Raw genomic sequence first — 18,516 nt, forward strand, 5'->3', positions numbered from 1 at the left:
TCAAAGTTAATTTTTTGGTGATCTGTGCCCACCACTGTCCTTACCCCACAAAGTGAGATCTTGCATGGAATCCCAGACCGAGGGAGATTGACAGTCATCTTGTGTTTCTTCCACTTTCTAATAAATAATCATAACAGTTGTTGTCTTCTACCAAGCTGCTTGCCTGTTGTCCTGTAGTCCATCCCAGCCTTGTGCAGGTCTACAGTTTTGTCCCTGGTGTCCTTAGACAGCTCTTTGGTCTTGGCTATGGTGGACATGATTGATTGAGTGTGTGAACAGGTGTCTTTTATACAGGTAACGAGTGCAGAATAAGAGGGCTTTTTAAAGAAACATTAACAGGTCTGTGTGAGCCAGAATTATTTCTGGTTGGTAGGGGATCAAATACTTATTTGCAGCAGTAACATACAAATAAATTATTAAAAAAAAAATCATACATTGTGATTTCCGGATTTTTTTTTTTTTTTAGATTATGTCTCTCACAGTGGACATGCACCTAAGATGAAAATTTCAGACCCCTCCACGATTTCTAAGTGGGAGAACTTGCAAAATCGCAGGGTGTTCAAATACTTATTTTCCTCACTATATGTCCATATATCTATATATTTCTCTATGTAGAGGGGTTAATTCATATTACGCCGGAGCTAGCTGGCAGTCGGAGAGCCGGCCACTCGCCTTGACGAAAAGATGTTTGTTTTTGTCTCGCACATGCTCTGCTGAGGAAACGAGATTAACTGCACAATCAATGGGAACGAGTCTACAGATTTAACCAGACTGACAACAATTATGAGTATAGTACTGTTATGCATTTTTTGAGGATTTTTGAGGCATTTTGTGAATGCAGAAATGCACTCTGACCTCAAAATGCGCTCCTGTGATATAAACCAAACATATCCAAGATTCAGATTCATTTATTAATGACCACACAACAAGTTGGTGGAGTTTGTTTCCAGTACAGCATGAAATGCTCACATCTCTGTGTCACCACACAACAAACAAACAATAAATAGACAAATACACAACAAACAAACAATAAATAGACAAATACACATAGAAACATCAGTTAATTACTTTGTTTAGTGTCCATAAAGCTGTTGGGAAAAGTTTTCTGTCTTTGAATCTGACTGATTTCGTTGGCAGGGACCTGTAGCGTCTTCAGACCCTGTCTTCTTCTGTGGCATTTAATGGCAGCCGGAATCCTTATTGTTGCATTGCTGCCACCTACTGCATCAGTCCATTACAGCAGCACTAAGTCCTCTTGAGTCCAGTGTCCATTATTTTAGAAAAGCCAACACTTACCCTTCTCACTTTAATTCAGTCTTTATTTAACCAGGTTAGTCCCACTGAGATCAAGATTTCCAATTCACCTAACCTGGTGATCCTATGTCTAAAATACTTCCAACAAAAACTTCTTTCAGGCCTATTCTAAATTCTGAGAGAAGCTCTTGCCTTTCTCTGAAATATTTATTACAATACATGAGGACATCCCAAATCACCAAAACAGTGTCCTAAATTAAATAAGGCCTTGCTGACTCCTGGTGAACCTGTCCCAGAGATTTAGGATCCAGTGACCATGTACAGATTTTATTTATTTTAATTTATGTCCAGAGATTCCAGTGACCAATTTCATATTTATTTACTTTAAGACTCAATACAATGTTGTTGACATAGAAAACCTGTAAAGCCTACTTTTAATACATAGAAGATTCACAGGAGGTATTGATAAGTGGATCGCTAAAAATCGGCTCGATAAGCTGAATCGATAATGGCATCGATATTGATAAAATCTTATCAGTACCCATCCCTAGAAATAAAGCAATTCATGGGAAATTTCCATCAGTGGTTAAAAATAATATCAGAACCAGTTTATTGTCATTTGAAGTCTGCAAGGTTTTGGGTTGAACTGTACAAAATTGTATTAGGGCCATGACTTTATTAGCGGGGTTCTGAGAAATAACTCAGAAATACAGCTGTAAATGTATGAGGAAAAAACAAAAAACAAACTCTGAATTTTCTCTGGGATTTTCAGTTCATACATTTGCAACAAAAACTCAGAAAAATAGTTTTGCTTACTTTTTATTTCAATAAAAAAACACAACATTTCACTCTGCAAGGTATGTTAACATTTATCACAACACAGATGCTACATGCAAAGCAGTATAGGAGTAGAATATTGTCATAAGCAGTGTTGCAACAGTTACTTTGAAAAAGTAATCCAATTACTGATTACGCCTTGAAAAAGTAACTTAGTTACTTTACTGATTACTCAATTGTAAAAGTAACTAAGTTAGATTACTAGTTACTTTTTTAGTTACTTTCCCCAGCTGCCGACAACAACCCTCTGCCACCTCAACTTGACAATGATGCTTGTTTTGCCAAAACTCACTTTATGACTATAAAGTGAGTTTTCTTGACTTCAAAGAAAATAAATACTTGTTTATAAAAAGTAAACTCTTTCTTGACCTCATATTTAACTGTTGACAGCACTGTAACAGTAAAACTTGCAATTTCTAACCTACATTGTTTATAAATGTAACTATTAAATTCTTTCTAACATTTTTCTAACATTTAAATTCTCTCTAAACATTTTACTTGTCGAAATTATTATTATTATAAGTAGTATTAGTAGTTGTAGTAAAAAAGGGCTTCAAAACTGGACCTTTAATCTAGGGGTGTTGTGGGGTGAGGTGGGGGGGCACATCTTTGCCCCATGCCCCCTTTCCGTCTGCATTTGCCCCTGTTTTGGCATTTGAGCACAAAGAATGGATAACATTTATTTATGCAGAAAACATGACCAGATTTACAGGTAAGAAAGTTTTATTGCATTTTCACATCATGTGGTCCTCAGAAAGAGAGTTTAGGTGCATTTGAGTGGAAAATAGTGTTAGTTGTTGACGCGTCGCGAAGGATCAGCTGTTTTTAGCGAGCCGATACGGCACGGCTCAGCTCAGAATTCTAAATGTCTTTGTAAAGCTCAGTGCAGGTCTGCTGTTGTCACTGCGCTTTAAGAGGTGAGGACGAGCTGCTGCAGAAAACGGTGGATGAAAAGCTCACAGTTCGCTTAAAGTGGGCAGTGCAGTCGAACCCCGACCTCCTGCCCACGGACCAAGTTTAATGCTGCTATCGACCCACAATGCAAAAATAATAATAACGCACAGTGACTTGGAGAAATAACTTTAATATGATTACTGATTTGGAAAGATTAACACGTTAGATTACTCGTTACTAAAAAAAGTGGTTAGATTAGAGTAACATGTTACTAAGTATCACGTTACCAGCATCACTGGTCATAAGATCATTATATTTTGTGTTACCTGAATGAGTAGTGTGAGATACAGTAGGCTGAAGTGTGTATGTGTGTGTCTGAGTGTATACATTGGTCCTAATTGGTGTATATGTACACTCAACAAAAATATAAACGCAACACTTTTGGTTTTGCTCCCATTTTGTATGAGATGAACTCAAAGACCTAAAACTTTTTCCACATACACAATATCACCATTTCCCTCAAATATTGTTCACAAACCAGTCTAAATCTGTGATAGTGAGCACTTCTCCTTTGCTGAGATAATCCATCCCACCTCACAGGTGTGCCATACCAAGATCCTGATTAGACACCATGATTAGTGCACAGGTGTGCCTTAGACTGTCCACAATAAAAGGCCACTCTGAAAGGTGCAGTTTTGTTTTATTGGGGGGGGATACCAGTCAGTATCTGGTGTGACCACCATTTGCCTCATGCAGTGCAACACATCTCCTTCGCATAGAGTTGATCAGGTTGTCAATTGTGGCCTGTGGAATGTTGGTCCACTCCTCTTCAATGGCTGTGCGAAGTTGCTGCATATTGGCAGGAACTGGTACACGCTGTCGAATACGCCAGTCCAGAGCATCCCAAACATGCTCAATGGGTGACATGTCCGGTGGTATGCCGGCCATGCAAGAACTGGGACATTTTCAGCTTCCAAGAATTGTGTACAGATCCTTGCTACATGGGGCCGTGGATTATCCTGCTGCAACATGAGGTGATGTTCTTGGATGTATGGCACAACAATGGGCCTCAGGATCTCGTCACGGTATCTCTGTGCATTCAAAATGCCATCAATAAAATGCACCTGTGTTCTTCGTCCATAACAGACGCCTGCCCATACCATAACCCCACTGCCACCATGGGTCACTCGATCCACAACATTGACATCAGAAAACCGCTCACCCACACGACGCCACACACGCTGTCTGCCATCTGCCCTGAACAGTGTGAACTGGGATTCCGTGAAGAGAACACCTCTCCAACGTGCCAAACGCCAGCGAATGTGAGCATTTGTCCACTCAAGTCAGTTACGACAACGAACTGGAGTCAGGTCGAGACCCCGATGAGGACGACGAGCATGCAGATGAGCTTCGCTGAGACGGTTTCTGACAGTTTGTGCAGAAATTCTTTGGTTATGCAAACCGATTGTTTCAGCAGCTGTCCGCGTGGCTGGTCTCAGATGATCTTGGAGGTGAACATGCTGGATGTGGAGGTCCTGAGCTGGTGTGGTTACACGTGGTCTGCAGTTGTGAGGCTGGTTGGATGTACTGCCAAATTCTCTGAAATGCCTTTGGAGACGGCTTATGGTAGAGAAATGAACATTCAACACACGAGCAACAGCTCTGGTTGACATTCCTGCTGTCAGCATGCCAATTGCACGCTCCCTCAAATCTTGCGACATCTGTGGCATTGTGCTGTGTGATAAAATGCACCTTTCAGAGTGGCCTTTTATTGTGGGCAGTCTAAGGCACACCTGTGCACTAATCATGGTGTCTAATCAGCATCTTGATATGGCACACCTGTGAGGTGGGATGGATTATCTCAGCAAAGGAAAAGTGCTCACTATCACAGATTTAGACTGGTTTGTGAACAATATTTGAGGGAAATGGTGATATTGTGTATGTGGAAAAAAGTTTTAGATCTTTGAGTTCATCTCATACAAAATGGGAGCAAAACCAAAAGTGTTGCGTTTATATTTTTGTTGAGTGTATGTACTGTGACTGTATAAGTAGGTTTAAGGAAGTTTATTTGTACACATGCTGTACATTTCCACAAGTAGTTGTTAAAATTATGTCACCTTGTTTGGAAATATATTTATGAAAATAAATCATAAAAAAAATTGTTCATGCCCATTTAGATTTTTTTCTCTGTTGTTGTGTAAATCAGTCACGTACTGGCAAATTCTTATCTATCTATCTATCTATCTATCTATCTATCTATCTATCTATCTATCTATCTATCTATCTATCTATCTATCTATCTATCTATCTATCTATCTATCTATCTATCTATCTATCTATCTATCTATCTATCTATCTATCTATCTATCTATCTATCTATCTATCTATCTATCTATCTATCTATCTATCTGTCTGTCTGTCTGTCTGTCTGTCTGTCTGTCTGTCTGTCTGTCTGTCTGTCTATCTATATTTGCTAAATACTCTCTATCCTTCATTCATTAATTGAATTTACTTGCTCCTGTTTGCACTCCTGCTGTGCTGTGCCAAATAATTTATCGTTTTTATGTTGTCACAAAACAAACTTCAGCATAAGAATGTGCTGCTGTTGCAAAATATAAGTGCTGTAGAATATTTCTGATGTGCTGTCAGTATTGTGCAAGTGACACATGTCTGTGTTTCTCTCTGTTTGGTGTCTGCAGCATGCAGGGCCGGTTTCTACAAATCTGCACTTGGAAATACAGAGTGTTCAAAATGCCCACCTCATAGTTTGTCTCACCACGAGGGGGCACTGCACTGCAGTTGTGAGAAGAACTTCTTCCGTGCTGACGGTGACCCCGCCTCCATGGCATGTACCCGTAAGTGTGTGTTGTTGTGGTAGCTTTATGTGTTTATTCCTGATAGGATGGCAAAAACATTGTTCTCAAACTTCATGTATAACATAATCCTATGGAACCCACAAATATCTCAGGTTTCCCTACCTACTCACAATTGTACCAGAAGATTCAATGGGTTAAAGAAAGTGATTTATTACATAAGTGAGTACAGAGTTAAAAATTTGGTTGGGCCTCCTTCCCCATCGTGGCATTGGGATGCGCCGAGATGATCTCGAGTCCTGCCAATGGAAGAGGAAGGGGGCAAAGCCCACTCCCCAATTAAGACAAAGACCAACTGGTGGCTTTAAGGCAGGGGAGGGAGTGTCAGGTGGGCAACTGAACAGCGAGAGGCGAGTGATACTTCAAACCTTTTAAAGGATGTCCCTGCATCCAATTGGTTTGAAGTAATTGCTAACAGTGGCAAGTGTTTAGGGTTGTGTACATCACCAAAGTGATTAAATGATTGTGAGACACTGAATTGTGAGTCTTCTGTGAGAATTTGTACTACATTTCATTTCTTCAATCACATCATGGAATTTTGAAAAGGTTTTTAATGTTTTAATGTTGAGGACACAATTATTAAGTTGAATTTTGTTGAAGTGACTTTGCTAAGCATGCTGTTTAATTTTATTTTCACTTTTATTCAGGTTACATGGGAATAATTAAATAACACAAGTTGTAATCCACATAAAACAGCAGAGTTTCTTTTCACAAAAAGATGTTTTCACAAAAAATGACACAGAACATGTGAAAAAGAGATACTTCACTGTGTTTATGTGACATGATTGACATGTCAACAGTGTGTCCATGTTATATGTTGTATTTTATTCTGAAGAAATCTTACCAACCTAAATCATGAACAACCTGATCTCACAACACAAAATGTGTTGCATTTTAATAATGGTATCACAAAATAATTTTGTGATGGTATCATGAACTTTGGGTGGCTCAGGGGGCGGGGTATGAACTGAACTTGACCACATCATGAACATGTGACACATTTCATGATGGTATCAAGAAAAAAGCATGAGACAGGGCTGACCATGGAATGCTTGGTGGATTGAAGAGAAACTAAGTCCCATGTAGGCCCTGTGGTCCCTTGGTGCCTTATTTTATTTTGATTCTGCACCATAAAGCAGATGAAGGTCTTCTACAATTCTACTGGATGGAACACCAATCCATTGCAGTCAACTTTCTCCAGCGAGCTCAGTAGCTATTTACAGGTGGGTGGACTAGCACAATGTTGGTGTTTTGTCCAAAGACACAGACAGGTAGGGTGATAGGGAATCAAACCCATGTCTAAATATCGGTAGCACAACTCATATCCCACTGAGCTGCCTACTCTGTTATGTCAGACTAACAACAGGCTGGATTGCTCCCATGTAGGTCATATCATATAAATCACATGATGCTTAGCACAGGGCCATACTTAGCCCATTGTGTGGCTATAAACATTGTCATCCAAGCACAACTCCAAAACCAAAGACATATTAGTATCATGAGCCATAGTGCAATGTTTCTTTTTTGCATAAGCCTATTGTGCTTGATATTTTATTCAAATTCACTGGAACATCCACAAAACAATTCTGAACCTGGATTGCACTTTTATGAAAGATCATTTTTATCCCCAAACCAATGTGGTGTCATTCCAGGCAAATTCCATCTGCTGCATATCTGATGTTGAATGGGTCTATTGTTATTTTGCATCTGATCTGTGTCCATTTTATCCAATAGTTCTGCATCCAGCATCTCTATTAGTCTTGCAGATCACATCTGATGTGCTCTTTCATTTGATCGGGTGTTTTTGCTACATCTGGTCTTTTTTTGTCACAGAAGCACACATATCTAAAGTGACAGTGTGGGTTTCACTCTATGTCTAGTTAATAATTATCCAGTATTGCTGTATTTATTGATAGCAAATTTATAGGTATCACATGGATGATTTCAGTAATGCACAGCCAGTCTTCTGTCAGGTCTCAGAAGGTAAGCAGAGTAGTTCCTGATTAGTACTTGCCTGGAACGCCACTTTTGTGTTTCTCTTGAGTTGTGTCAAAAAGGGCATCCGGTGTAAAATTTGTGCCAATTCCTGATGTGGATTTGTGCTGGAGTTACTGTTGTGACCCTGTATAAATGGGGCAGCTGAAAAACAGTATGGATTGTACTATAATTCTAATTCTTCTTGTTTGACTGAATGTATTTTAGCTGACAAAGGACACTGCATCAGGCAGTGGATGCATTTTTTCCTATGCTGTAAAGCAATGAATTGGGTGGGTGGGGGGGGGGGGGGGTATAAAGATCTCTAACTCAGACCCAGCCATGGCTAATGTCTATTCATTCTCATCTAGTTCAACTAATTCTATTCCCAAATGTGGAAGGGATTAAAATTTTACATCTGAAAGACATCAGAAGGCTGATGCATGACCTGAGCATTCTACACACCATATAAATGTGCAAGTATATATACATATTTGTGTAATGGTGTTTTTTTGGTAATGTATGACTTCATCATATGACTTCTGTGTGACTTCATTTCGAAGTCATTCATATCAATCAATCCCCAATATTTTGTTAATCTTTGATGCTTTAGATTATCCATCTTGGTTGCTGAGACGACAACAACCTTGGCTGTTGTTTTTGTACAACAGGATTTTTTCTTACCATGATTTCTTTGACATTACCTTTGACCTTTAATCAAACTACTTCAAAATCTAATCACCTCTAGATATCTAAGTAATATCCTTACCAAGTCTGAAGGAAATCAATCCAGCTGTTTTATTTTTAGTTATCTTGTCCATAGACATACAAAGCAGTGAAAGCCAAAATGTGCTTTGTCAGTGCGCATGATAATAATGTTGCAGTTTATTCAGTGTCTTCAGTCCTAATTGCAATGAAATTTGTGGGCAGACCCAGTACCCGGCAAGTCACATTGAGACATTTTATAACCATGGTTTTATGAACAAAATGGCAGTACATAAAATTGATGAATACGTTCTTCAGAACATAATTCATCTAAGTATGATATTTTTGGTCGTTGAAATTCTGATTAAATTCTGAAAACAGCACCGGTTTACCTCTGAGCTAAAATGGAGCTTCCTTGTATTCTTATGACCTCACTTCTCTGAATGCTTTAAATTTTAAAGTCCTTCACTGTAATTTAACGGAAGACAAGCAGAGGAGTTGAGTAATGGCTCAGTGGCCTGATTAGCCTTTCACAAAGACAATACTAAAGACAAAGAAGGCTTTTATTTTTAAATGTCTGTTTTTCAGTGTGTTCTTATTGCTGTTGTTATTTTTCTAATGGTAGGATGCACTTGTGGCACAATGTAGACATCATTTTAATTACACTGGTCAACACAGTTTTTCTTGGATGGAGTTTTCCAATGGATTTTGGGTGATTTGGCGGTGCTGAATCTGAATCTGGTGTTAGTTTTTGCCAGTCACATCACATTTTTGAGATATGAAAACATATTTCTCATATCAAACATTGAAGCAAAAGTGAGTCTTGCATACCTCTTCGACGCAATAAATGATATTGCAGCTCTTGTTCACATTTGGTGAACCTGGTTTAAAAACTTTTTTTCCCCCACAAATGTGGGGAAGGGTACAGAAACATTTCTTCTGCTTTGAAGGTCCCAATGAGTACAGTTGCCTCCATCATCTGCAAATGGAAGAAGCTTGGATCCACCAGGACTCTTCCAAGAGCTGGCTGCCCATCTAAATTGAGCAATCAAGGGAGAAGGGCCTTGGGCAGTGATCAAGAAGACAATGGTCACTATCTCAGAGCTCCAGCAGTCCTCTGTGTAGAGAGGGGAACCTTCCAGAGGGACAATTATCTCTGCACCAATCCACCAATCAGGCCTGTATGGTAGAGTGGGCAGATGGAAGCCACTCCTTAGTAAAAGCCACATGGCAGCCCACCTGGAGTTTGCCAAAAGGCACCTGAAGGACTCTCAGACAATGAGAAACAAAATTATCTGGTCTGATGAGACAAAGATTGAACTCTTTGGCGTGAATGCCAGGCATGATGTTTGGAGGAAACCAGGCACCATCCCTACAGTGAAGCATGGTGGTGGCAGCATCATGCTGTGGGGATGTTTTTCAGTGGCAGGAACTGGTAGACTAATCAGGATTGAGGGAAGATGAATGCAGCAATTTACAGAGACATCCTGGATTAAAACCTACTCCAGAGCACAAAGATGCTTAATAATAATAATAGTAATAATAATAATAATAATAATAATAATAATAATAAAACAAAAAACTGTCAGGTTGCCATTTTGGGGTATTGTGAGTAGGGATGGGTTTTGATAAGATTTTATCGATATCAATGCCATTATTGATTCTGCTTATCGATACCGCTTGTGAATTTTGTACTAAAAGTAGGCTTTACAGGTTTTCTGTGTATATTATTGAGTCTTAAAGTAAATAAATATGAAATTGATCACTGTATCCTTGATCTCTGGACATAAATAAACAAAATCTGTAGTTTCTGTGAAAAGCATTTCCTTTCAGACATTTTGGCATGAATGTCTCTCCATACCACTGGGCTGAGCTCAGCCGACTGCTGCACATCAGCGCAAGACGTCTCATTTTAGGAGGAAAAAATGTTTTGATCTATTGCAGTTTGTTTGTATTACAACATTTGGAAAGAGGTGCCAGTTGATTTAAACGGTGTTTCGCTTTGAAGTTATTAATCCCGGCTGGACTCTATCATTCTAACTTGATTTGGCAGAGAGCTGCGCAGTGTTTGGAGCTGTGTGAACAGAACGGAGGATGACTCTCGTTTCTTTCTCGCAACAAGACAGGAGTCCCAGTTAGTGACTTTAATCCTCACAAAAGTGACTCACGATTGACATATTCAGGGATGAAAGTGGTGAAAAACAAAAAAAGCTGTAACCCAAAATTACCCCACAACACCACCCGCACGAAAATGTTTGAATTCCAGAAGCTCTGAAATGCAATCTGGGACTATTCCAGACAATAAACTGCAGTGAGCGCAGCATCCATTTAGGTGAGAAAAAACCCCAACTTTCTTTAGTCAAATTCGTTCCAGTAGTATTCTGCTCTTACTAGGATGCAGCAGTTTTCTAGCTTGGAAGATAGTTCTGGAGGAAATCACTGAAGAAATTAACAAATTAAAAATATGGTTTGACCGAAACAAATTGTCATTAAACTTAAATAAAACAGAGATTTGATCTGCGAATCACTGCTTCGATTGGTTCAAGTTTCAAAGCAAAGCCGCACTGCAGAAAAGTTTATTACCGACCCGCTGCAGGGTCTGTAATCATTGTAGAGAATTGATCATGTTTTTGACAAACACCCACAAAAACAACGGCCACTCTGAAGGACCGATAAGGGAATCATTAAGCAAAAAGATTATTGATGTCGGTGGATCGAATCATTTCTTAACAATACCCAAAAGGAACTGGTTCTCGATACCCATCCCTAATTTTGAGTGGAAAAAAAAAATGAATTTACTCCATTTTGGAGTAAGGCTGTAACATAACAAAATGTAGACAAACTGCTGTGACTATCCTCTGAATGCACTATATGTAGCCCTGTGATAGGCTGGCATTCTGTCCAAGGTGTACCTTGCCTCATGCCGTATGACTGCTGGGATAGGCTCCAGCTCCCCCATGGTCCTTGACTGGAGTAAGCAGGTTTTGAAAATGAATGAATGAATGAATTTAAGTGGAAAATACTGACAAACAAGTCCAAAAAAAGTTTTAAAAATATTAATTAATAAAACATAAATGATGGTATATGACACTGAAAAACCACTGGGTATGGTACAAGTGCTGTCTGGGGTGTCAAAATGAAATCAGAGCTAACCCTCCTACTAAGAAAGTCACAATGGAATGTGATTTTATAATATGAAGGATCTGACATGCAGTTGGTGACTTCATGGGCAGTCCTACTTCTTGATTCAGTTTCCAGTTGTTATCATATATACATTTGTGAAATTATATTACAGAGCCAGTACATAAGAAACCAAAAAGAGATACCCACTGACATCACTATGTATCACACTTTTATAATACTGATTATTAAGATATTGAAACATCAGCAATCTCATTCATACCACCCAAAAGCAATGTTGTGGTATCAGTGGATTTTATTGAATAGTGTGGGCTTAAACTGACCTTAAAAGGATACTCTTTGTAATTGTTGAAGCACAAAACGATGCCACAAATCATAGTTTTCAGTCCCCTGGTATTGTTTTTGTTTTAAAACTCTGCATGTTTGTGGCCAATGTTTCAAACCAAATATATGCTCCGGAGTGGAGAAGTTGAGTTTAGGACGCTGCTGACGGGGCATTCCTTTATTCCAACTGTCAGTGTTCCATTGTGGCTGTAATATTACCTCAGGGACTTTACAAAGATGATATGTTCTGCAAATCTATTCATTTTCTATACCTGGTTAGTCCAATCAAGGGTGACGGGTGGGCTAGAGTGTATCCCAGCAGACATAGGGTGAAAGGCGGGACATACCCTGGACATGACGCCAGTCTATCAAGGTCACACATAGACACACAAATGCATTAACACTCACATGAACACCTACGGTCAATTTAAATTTCCCAGTTCACATAAGCTGGATGTCTTTGGAAGTGAGAAGAAACCAAGGCACCCGGAGGGAACCTCACAGAAAGATCCAGGCTGGAAGTGATCCCAGGACCTTCTTGCTGTGAGGCATCAGTGTTAACCACTAAGCCACCATGTCACCCTGTTTTCTACAAATGAAATCTGGAAATGTTATAATAGTATCTGTATATCAGTTTTTTGTTCATTGTATACCTGCTACTTAAGATGGTTTCATTTAGTTCCAGATTTGTTTTTGTTCAAATCCTACTGAATCCCATCATGATCTGGAAATTTTAGAATGTTATCTCAGTTCTTCAGTGAATAAAATCAATAGACTAAATCTATCTTTATTTAAACATTCACTGTAATAATCTTTTGTTAGCATTGCTACTCTCTTTACATAATTCTTTTGTCTTCTTCTGATGCAAATTGATTGCAGATGCATCCTGTGAAATTGTACAAAATCTATTCCCTATAATACTATAAATCACTGTATTCTCTGGTGCCAGATTATAGATACATCTGTTTCTATAGAGAACGGAAGGAAAATGAAAGTCTTTTGCAAAGAAAAGAATAGCAGAAAATACAATTTGACACTTGCAAGTGCTGACAGAATCTTAATTAGAAAGGCAAGTCACGGCAGTTCTCCCTTTCTGTCGTGATTATCTCGACACCATCTTGTCAGCTACGCAAATTTCACCTCATTGGGACAGATTGAGCGATGCGAGGGCTGTAAATGAATAGATAAGCGTTAGAAGATAAGTATGATTATTTCACAACAGGGATTTTGCTGTTGGCGGTGAGGTAGAGGTTACTTAGAGTTGACTCTGGGAATATAAAAACATTTCCAGGTAAATATCTGAGGCTTGGGAAATACACTTAGAAAAGTAATACCCAATTAGAAAATATAATTTTAAGTCTCATGGATATCCCATGTGAGAATTCTTCTTATCACAAGTGCGGGAGATGCTTGTGTTTTGTGACGCAAGCTTTACCCACTTCCAATGAATCATTGCACAAACAATGTGCTGCTGCGATTCAGTGATATCATATTTTTCTAATTAATTCTTCACCATCTGCTGATGTCTACAGCAAGCCTAGAACACTTGGAAGTGTACAGGGATACTGGTTAATGCATTCATCATTCGTGAGGGACTGGAGGATGCATCTTGACTCTCTGCACACCATAATTCCTGTCACATGTTGATCATGATGCCTATGCATTATTTTGACATTCAGAATTAGTATATGATTGCTTGCATATGTATGTGTGCATGCCTGTACACGCACGGTAATATCTGATGGGAATTACAGATTCAAGAAGAGGATACTTCGTGGGATTCCTGGTGTAGGCGAGCAGATGGCCAGCATCAGAGAATTATGTTTGATTGCTGAGGTTTACAGGTTATGGGGATCTGTACATAGTGCACTGGTACAGTTGAAATGGGAAAACAGAACATCCTACCTTCCTTCAGTTATCGGAATATTTAGGACATTTAACTTGATTGGGACAATTACATCTGAGCATCTTCATCACTTTTGGTGGACAGATAGTATGAGTAATTTAAACCATGGCGTAATGAGTGAAACCTGTAAATTTTACAACTGTTGGGCCTATAGAAGTGCCCAGTTTGTGAACTCTGACCACAGACTTGTTGTAGCTTCCCTAAGGATTCAGCTGAAGTCTCACAGACTGCTGACTGCTCAGTGTTCAAGATTAAATCTGGCAACACTTCAAAATCAGACTGTTTCACTACAGCCGACATGGACAAAAAATGGTGACCCAAAAGAAATGTGCGAATTCTTCCGTGGCCAGATGTTGAAGGTTGCCGGGATTGCATTTAAGTTGCCAATGTCCACATGAGGAGGCTTTATATCAGAGGGCAATAAGAACATTGTCCAGATACATTGTAGTGTACAGTTTGATGAAAATTCCAGACTGTACAAGGTTCCGTGAAAGCAGGATTTCCCTGAGGGTAGACAGTGCAGTGCTTCTTGGAGAAATATGTGATTAGGTGAGTGCTTGTTCCATCATGTACAATCACTTTGTCATGATGGATGTTTTTGCTATCCTGTCCTGGTGGGCCAGCTTTTTTTTTTTTTTAGCACTTGTATAACCCTAATACTCCTGATGGTATGTTGGACATCACCATTTGCTAGGGTTCTTGTGGCTGACTCTCAAATCAACTGTGAACCATTTGATGTTACTGAGATCCCAAAGACAGCTAAGGGCAGGTAAAGTTCCACGGTTCTTCAAGAGGAGATGCCATTCTTGTGGCATTGTAGATAGTTGTTGCTTCAGCCTGCAAGTCAGATACCATCTGTGTAGACTTTAAGAAAGGACTTGTCATTGAACTCTGGAAAGGAAAGGGTGATCACCTGGACTGCGACAAATTCAGGGGTATTACAAAGCTCTCTGTGTTGAGAAAGGTGCTTGCAAGGATTATTCTTCACTGGAGTGAATCCCAGTTACCTGCTGCTCACGAGCTGGAGCAGTCTAGATTCACATACATAAAGTCTGCATACTAGCTCTGCGAGTATCCATTGAACACCAGTAAGAATTCCGGCAGTCCGTCTTTGCAGGCAGTGTTGATTTTCACAAAGCATTCTGTTCTTTGGGCCATCTGGAGAATTTGGGAGACCCCCAACAAGTTGCTGGACAGCATAGCCATCTGATACTATATCTGCTGTGTGGGGTAAGGATGGGACATCTGATGTCCCTGATTCACTTGATTGTAGCAAATAGATGTCTACACTAGTTGTCTGCCTCAATGGTTGCCATCAGGAACCCTGTGTGTGTGTGTGTGTGTATGCGTGCGTGTGTGTGTGTGTGTGTGTGTGTGTGTGTGTGTGTGAGTTGCTTTGATTTTGTGCTTTCTGTTTCTTCAGCTTTGTTACTTGTAACTGTTAGAATGGCCTAAGCAGTGGGTCACCCCTCTGAGTCTGGTCTGCTTGAGGTTTCTTCCTCGGTATCATCAGAGGAGTTTTCCTTACGACTGTCGCCTGAGTTTTTGCTCTAGGTGTCGGTAAGGTTAGCCATTACTCGTGTGAAGCGCCTTGAGGCAGCTTTGTTGTGATTGGTGCTATATAAATGAAATAAATTGAAATTGAATTGAATTGAAGTCAGAACCCGCCAATCTTCAGTCTGTCCATCTTTTGCCTTCTCTCACCATCTCGGAGGAGTTATTTGAGTCATTTTGAGTTGTAGCTTTGATATAGAAATCTGGAAGTATTCAGAGAGGACTGCTTGTAATAAGATGTTTGAGTTTTATATGTCAGTCTGAGTTTGAGTTTTTTTTTTTTTTTTTAACAAGACAGTGCCATGCCCTTCTGTACTCTTGCTGGTCCAGAAAAAAAAAAAAAAAAAATGGAGAAAACACAAAAAATACAGGCACACACATAACTTGGATATTAAAATGCCTGATCCCATCAGATCTCAAAAGATAATCACTGTGGATCCTGGTTAGTACTTGGATGGGAGACCTCTTTGGAACACTAGGGGCTGTGTGTGTTTACTCCAGGTAAAACTGAAGTTGTGTCAGGAAAGGCATCCGGTGTAAACCTTGCGAGAAATATCGAGTTCGATCTGACTGTGTCTGTTGTGGCATCCCAGAAAAAAATGGGAGTAGGGAAAAGGACAACAATAAAAACTCTAAAGCTACAGTATTACATGCATTTTAATATATATGAGGAGCAGATCCAGGAGTTTGTTAAGCGGTGGGGGGTGAGTTGTGAATGCATCTCGGTCACGCTTGCCTGGTGGGTTCTGGAGTCATGCCCCCTCAGACTTGTGTGGATGCGTGTGTTGTGTGTGCGCACGCACACACGTGTGGGCACGCGTGCATGTGCGTGCACGAGCATGTGTGGGTGTGCATGTACTCGTGCATGCGCACGTGTACACGTGATCACGTGCGCACATGCACAAGGATGTGAGTGTGTGCGTGTGTGTGTGAAGAGTGCAATGGTACCAAAAGTATGGAACCAAATTTGCACTCTAAATAGAACCAAGCCCCAATCTAAATGCAATGCAACACAAATGGGATGAATTAATCCATGTCATGTGACATACAAAGCGCAAATCAAATGACATGAATCCACTCAGCCATTATATAACAAGAAATAACTGTTTTCTCAAACATTATCCATTGAATAATTCCAATAATGAAAAGATGTAGCATTTACTGACCACAGAGACCTGCATGATTGGAAAGTGGACATGGAGGCGAGGCAGGAGAAGTTGAAAATGGGAGAATTTAAATTCAAATAAAATCACACCTCAAAGGAAAGTAATGTTTGGGAAGCCGAGGTTGTTCATGAAAATAACACTAGTGCACTAATTGCTGTTTTGCAGATTTGGCATTATTTTGTTTTTATTAAACAAAATCTCATTTTTATTAAACAAAAGCATATCTCACCCATATTGGCCTCTCTTCATTGGCTTCCTGTTAATTCTAGAATAGAATTTAAAATTCTTCTTCTTACTTATAAGGTTTTGAATAATCAGGTCCCATCTTATCTTAGGGACCTCGTAGTACCATATCACCCCAATAGAGCGCTTCGCTCTCAGACTGCAGGCTTACTTGTAGTTCCTAGGGTTTGTAAGAGTAGAATGGGAGGCAGAGCCTTCAGCTTTCAGGCTCCTCTCCTGTGGAACCAGCTCCCAATTCAGATCAGGGAGACAGACACCCTCTCTACTTTTAAGATTAGGCTTAAAACTTTCCTTTTTGCTAAAGCTTATAGTTAGGGCTGGATCAGGTGACCCTGAACCATCCCTTAGTTATGCTGCTATAGACGTAGACTGCTGGGGGGTTCCCATGATGCACTGTTTCTTTCTCTTTTTGCTCTGTATGCACCACTCTGCATTTAATCATTAGTGATCGATCTCTGCTCCCCTCCACAGCATGTCTTTTTCCTGGTTCTCTCCCTCAGCCCCAACCAGTCCCAGCAGAAGACTGCCCCTCCCTGAGCCTGGTTCTGCTGGAGGTTTCTTCCTGTTAAAAGGGAGTTTTTCCTTCCCACTGTAGCCAAGTGCTTGCTCACAGGGGGTCGTTTTGACCATTGGGGTTTTACATAATTATTGTATGGCCTTGCCTTACAATATAAAGCGCCTTGGGGCAACTGTTTGTTGTGATTTGGCGCTATATAAAAAAATTGATTGATTGATTAATATTCATGTCACAATTGGGTTGAATTAGTGCATTGGCTGAGTTTGTATTGCTCGTGTATTGAAATTGAACTGTATAGTCTCATCTGCTTCAGTATCTGTGTTTTTTTAATCACTGTTCTTGAACCTTAGAATGCTTCCAAACACATTTTCTTAAAAATTTAGTCTCCTATATCATATGTTCAAACATGTATATCCAATGACCTTCATCTTCTCTCATTCACCTGCTCTTGGCTTCTTCAACTTACATTGTTGTTGCATCTCTTCAGCATCTCTTTCATCAACACCTGTCTGATTTCTTGCAGGTCCTCCTTCAGCTCCTCGGAATGTGATATCATCCATCAATGAGACTTCGGTCATCCTGGACTGGAGCTGGCCTGAAGACACGGGTGGCCGCCGGGATATCATCTTCAATGTTGTCTGTAAACGCTGCCGCGGCGGGAGTGCAAATAACAGTAACGGTGGTGGCCACCGTTGTGAGCCATGTCGGAGCAATGTGCGATTTCTGCCAAGAGCTAAGGGCCTCCACAACACCACAGTGACAGTGGCCGACCTACTTGCTCACACCAACTACACCTTTGAGATTGAGGCCCAAAATGGTGTATCAGCACTGGCACCCAAGATGAGGCAATATGCTGCTGTTACTATCACCACCAATCAAGCCGGTGAGACACCACAATAGATAGAATGATGCTGGTAAACAGTGTGCAATGTACTATCTTATATGATCACGCAAGTAGTTGAGATCTGCTCACTTATATTGTTTTGAGAAAACCTGGAAAAGCCAACTTTCTTCTGCAAATTTAATTCTATGTCTGAAATATGAAATTGTTGCAACAGTTATCTGGGAATTACAAAATATGTGATTGCACTTATTTGTTGTTTATTGCAAAAATTTCTGGGTTCAACT

General features: G+C 40.0%; 1 protein-coding gene across 1 annotated transcript in view; it reads left to right on the forward strand.

Moving 5' to 3' along the window:
* The window catches only part of epha3 (eph receptor A3), a 357,435-nt gene that overhangs the window by 179,261 nt on the left and 159,658 nt on the right, over positions 1-18,516 (forward strand). The window contains exons 4-5 of the mRNA XM_034187249.1: positions 5,685-5,840; positions 17,912-18,271. Of these exons, the coding sequence (XP_034043140.1) occupies positions 5,685-5,840; positions 17,912-18,271 (516 nt within the window). The remainder of the gene's footprint in view (positions 1-5,684; positions 5,841-17,911; positions 18,272-18,516) is intronic.

The sequence above is a fragment of the Thalassophryne amazonica genome, chromosome 14, assembly GCF_902500255.1.
Source record: "Thalassophryne amazonica chromosome 14, fThaAma1.1, whole genome shotgun sequence".
In the NCBI taxonomy this organism is placed as follows: domain Eukaryota; kingdom Metazoa; phylum Chordata; class Actinopteri; order Batrachoidiformes; family Batrachoididae; genus Thalassophryne; species Thalassophryne amazonica.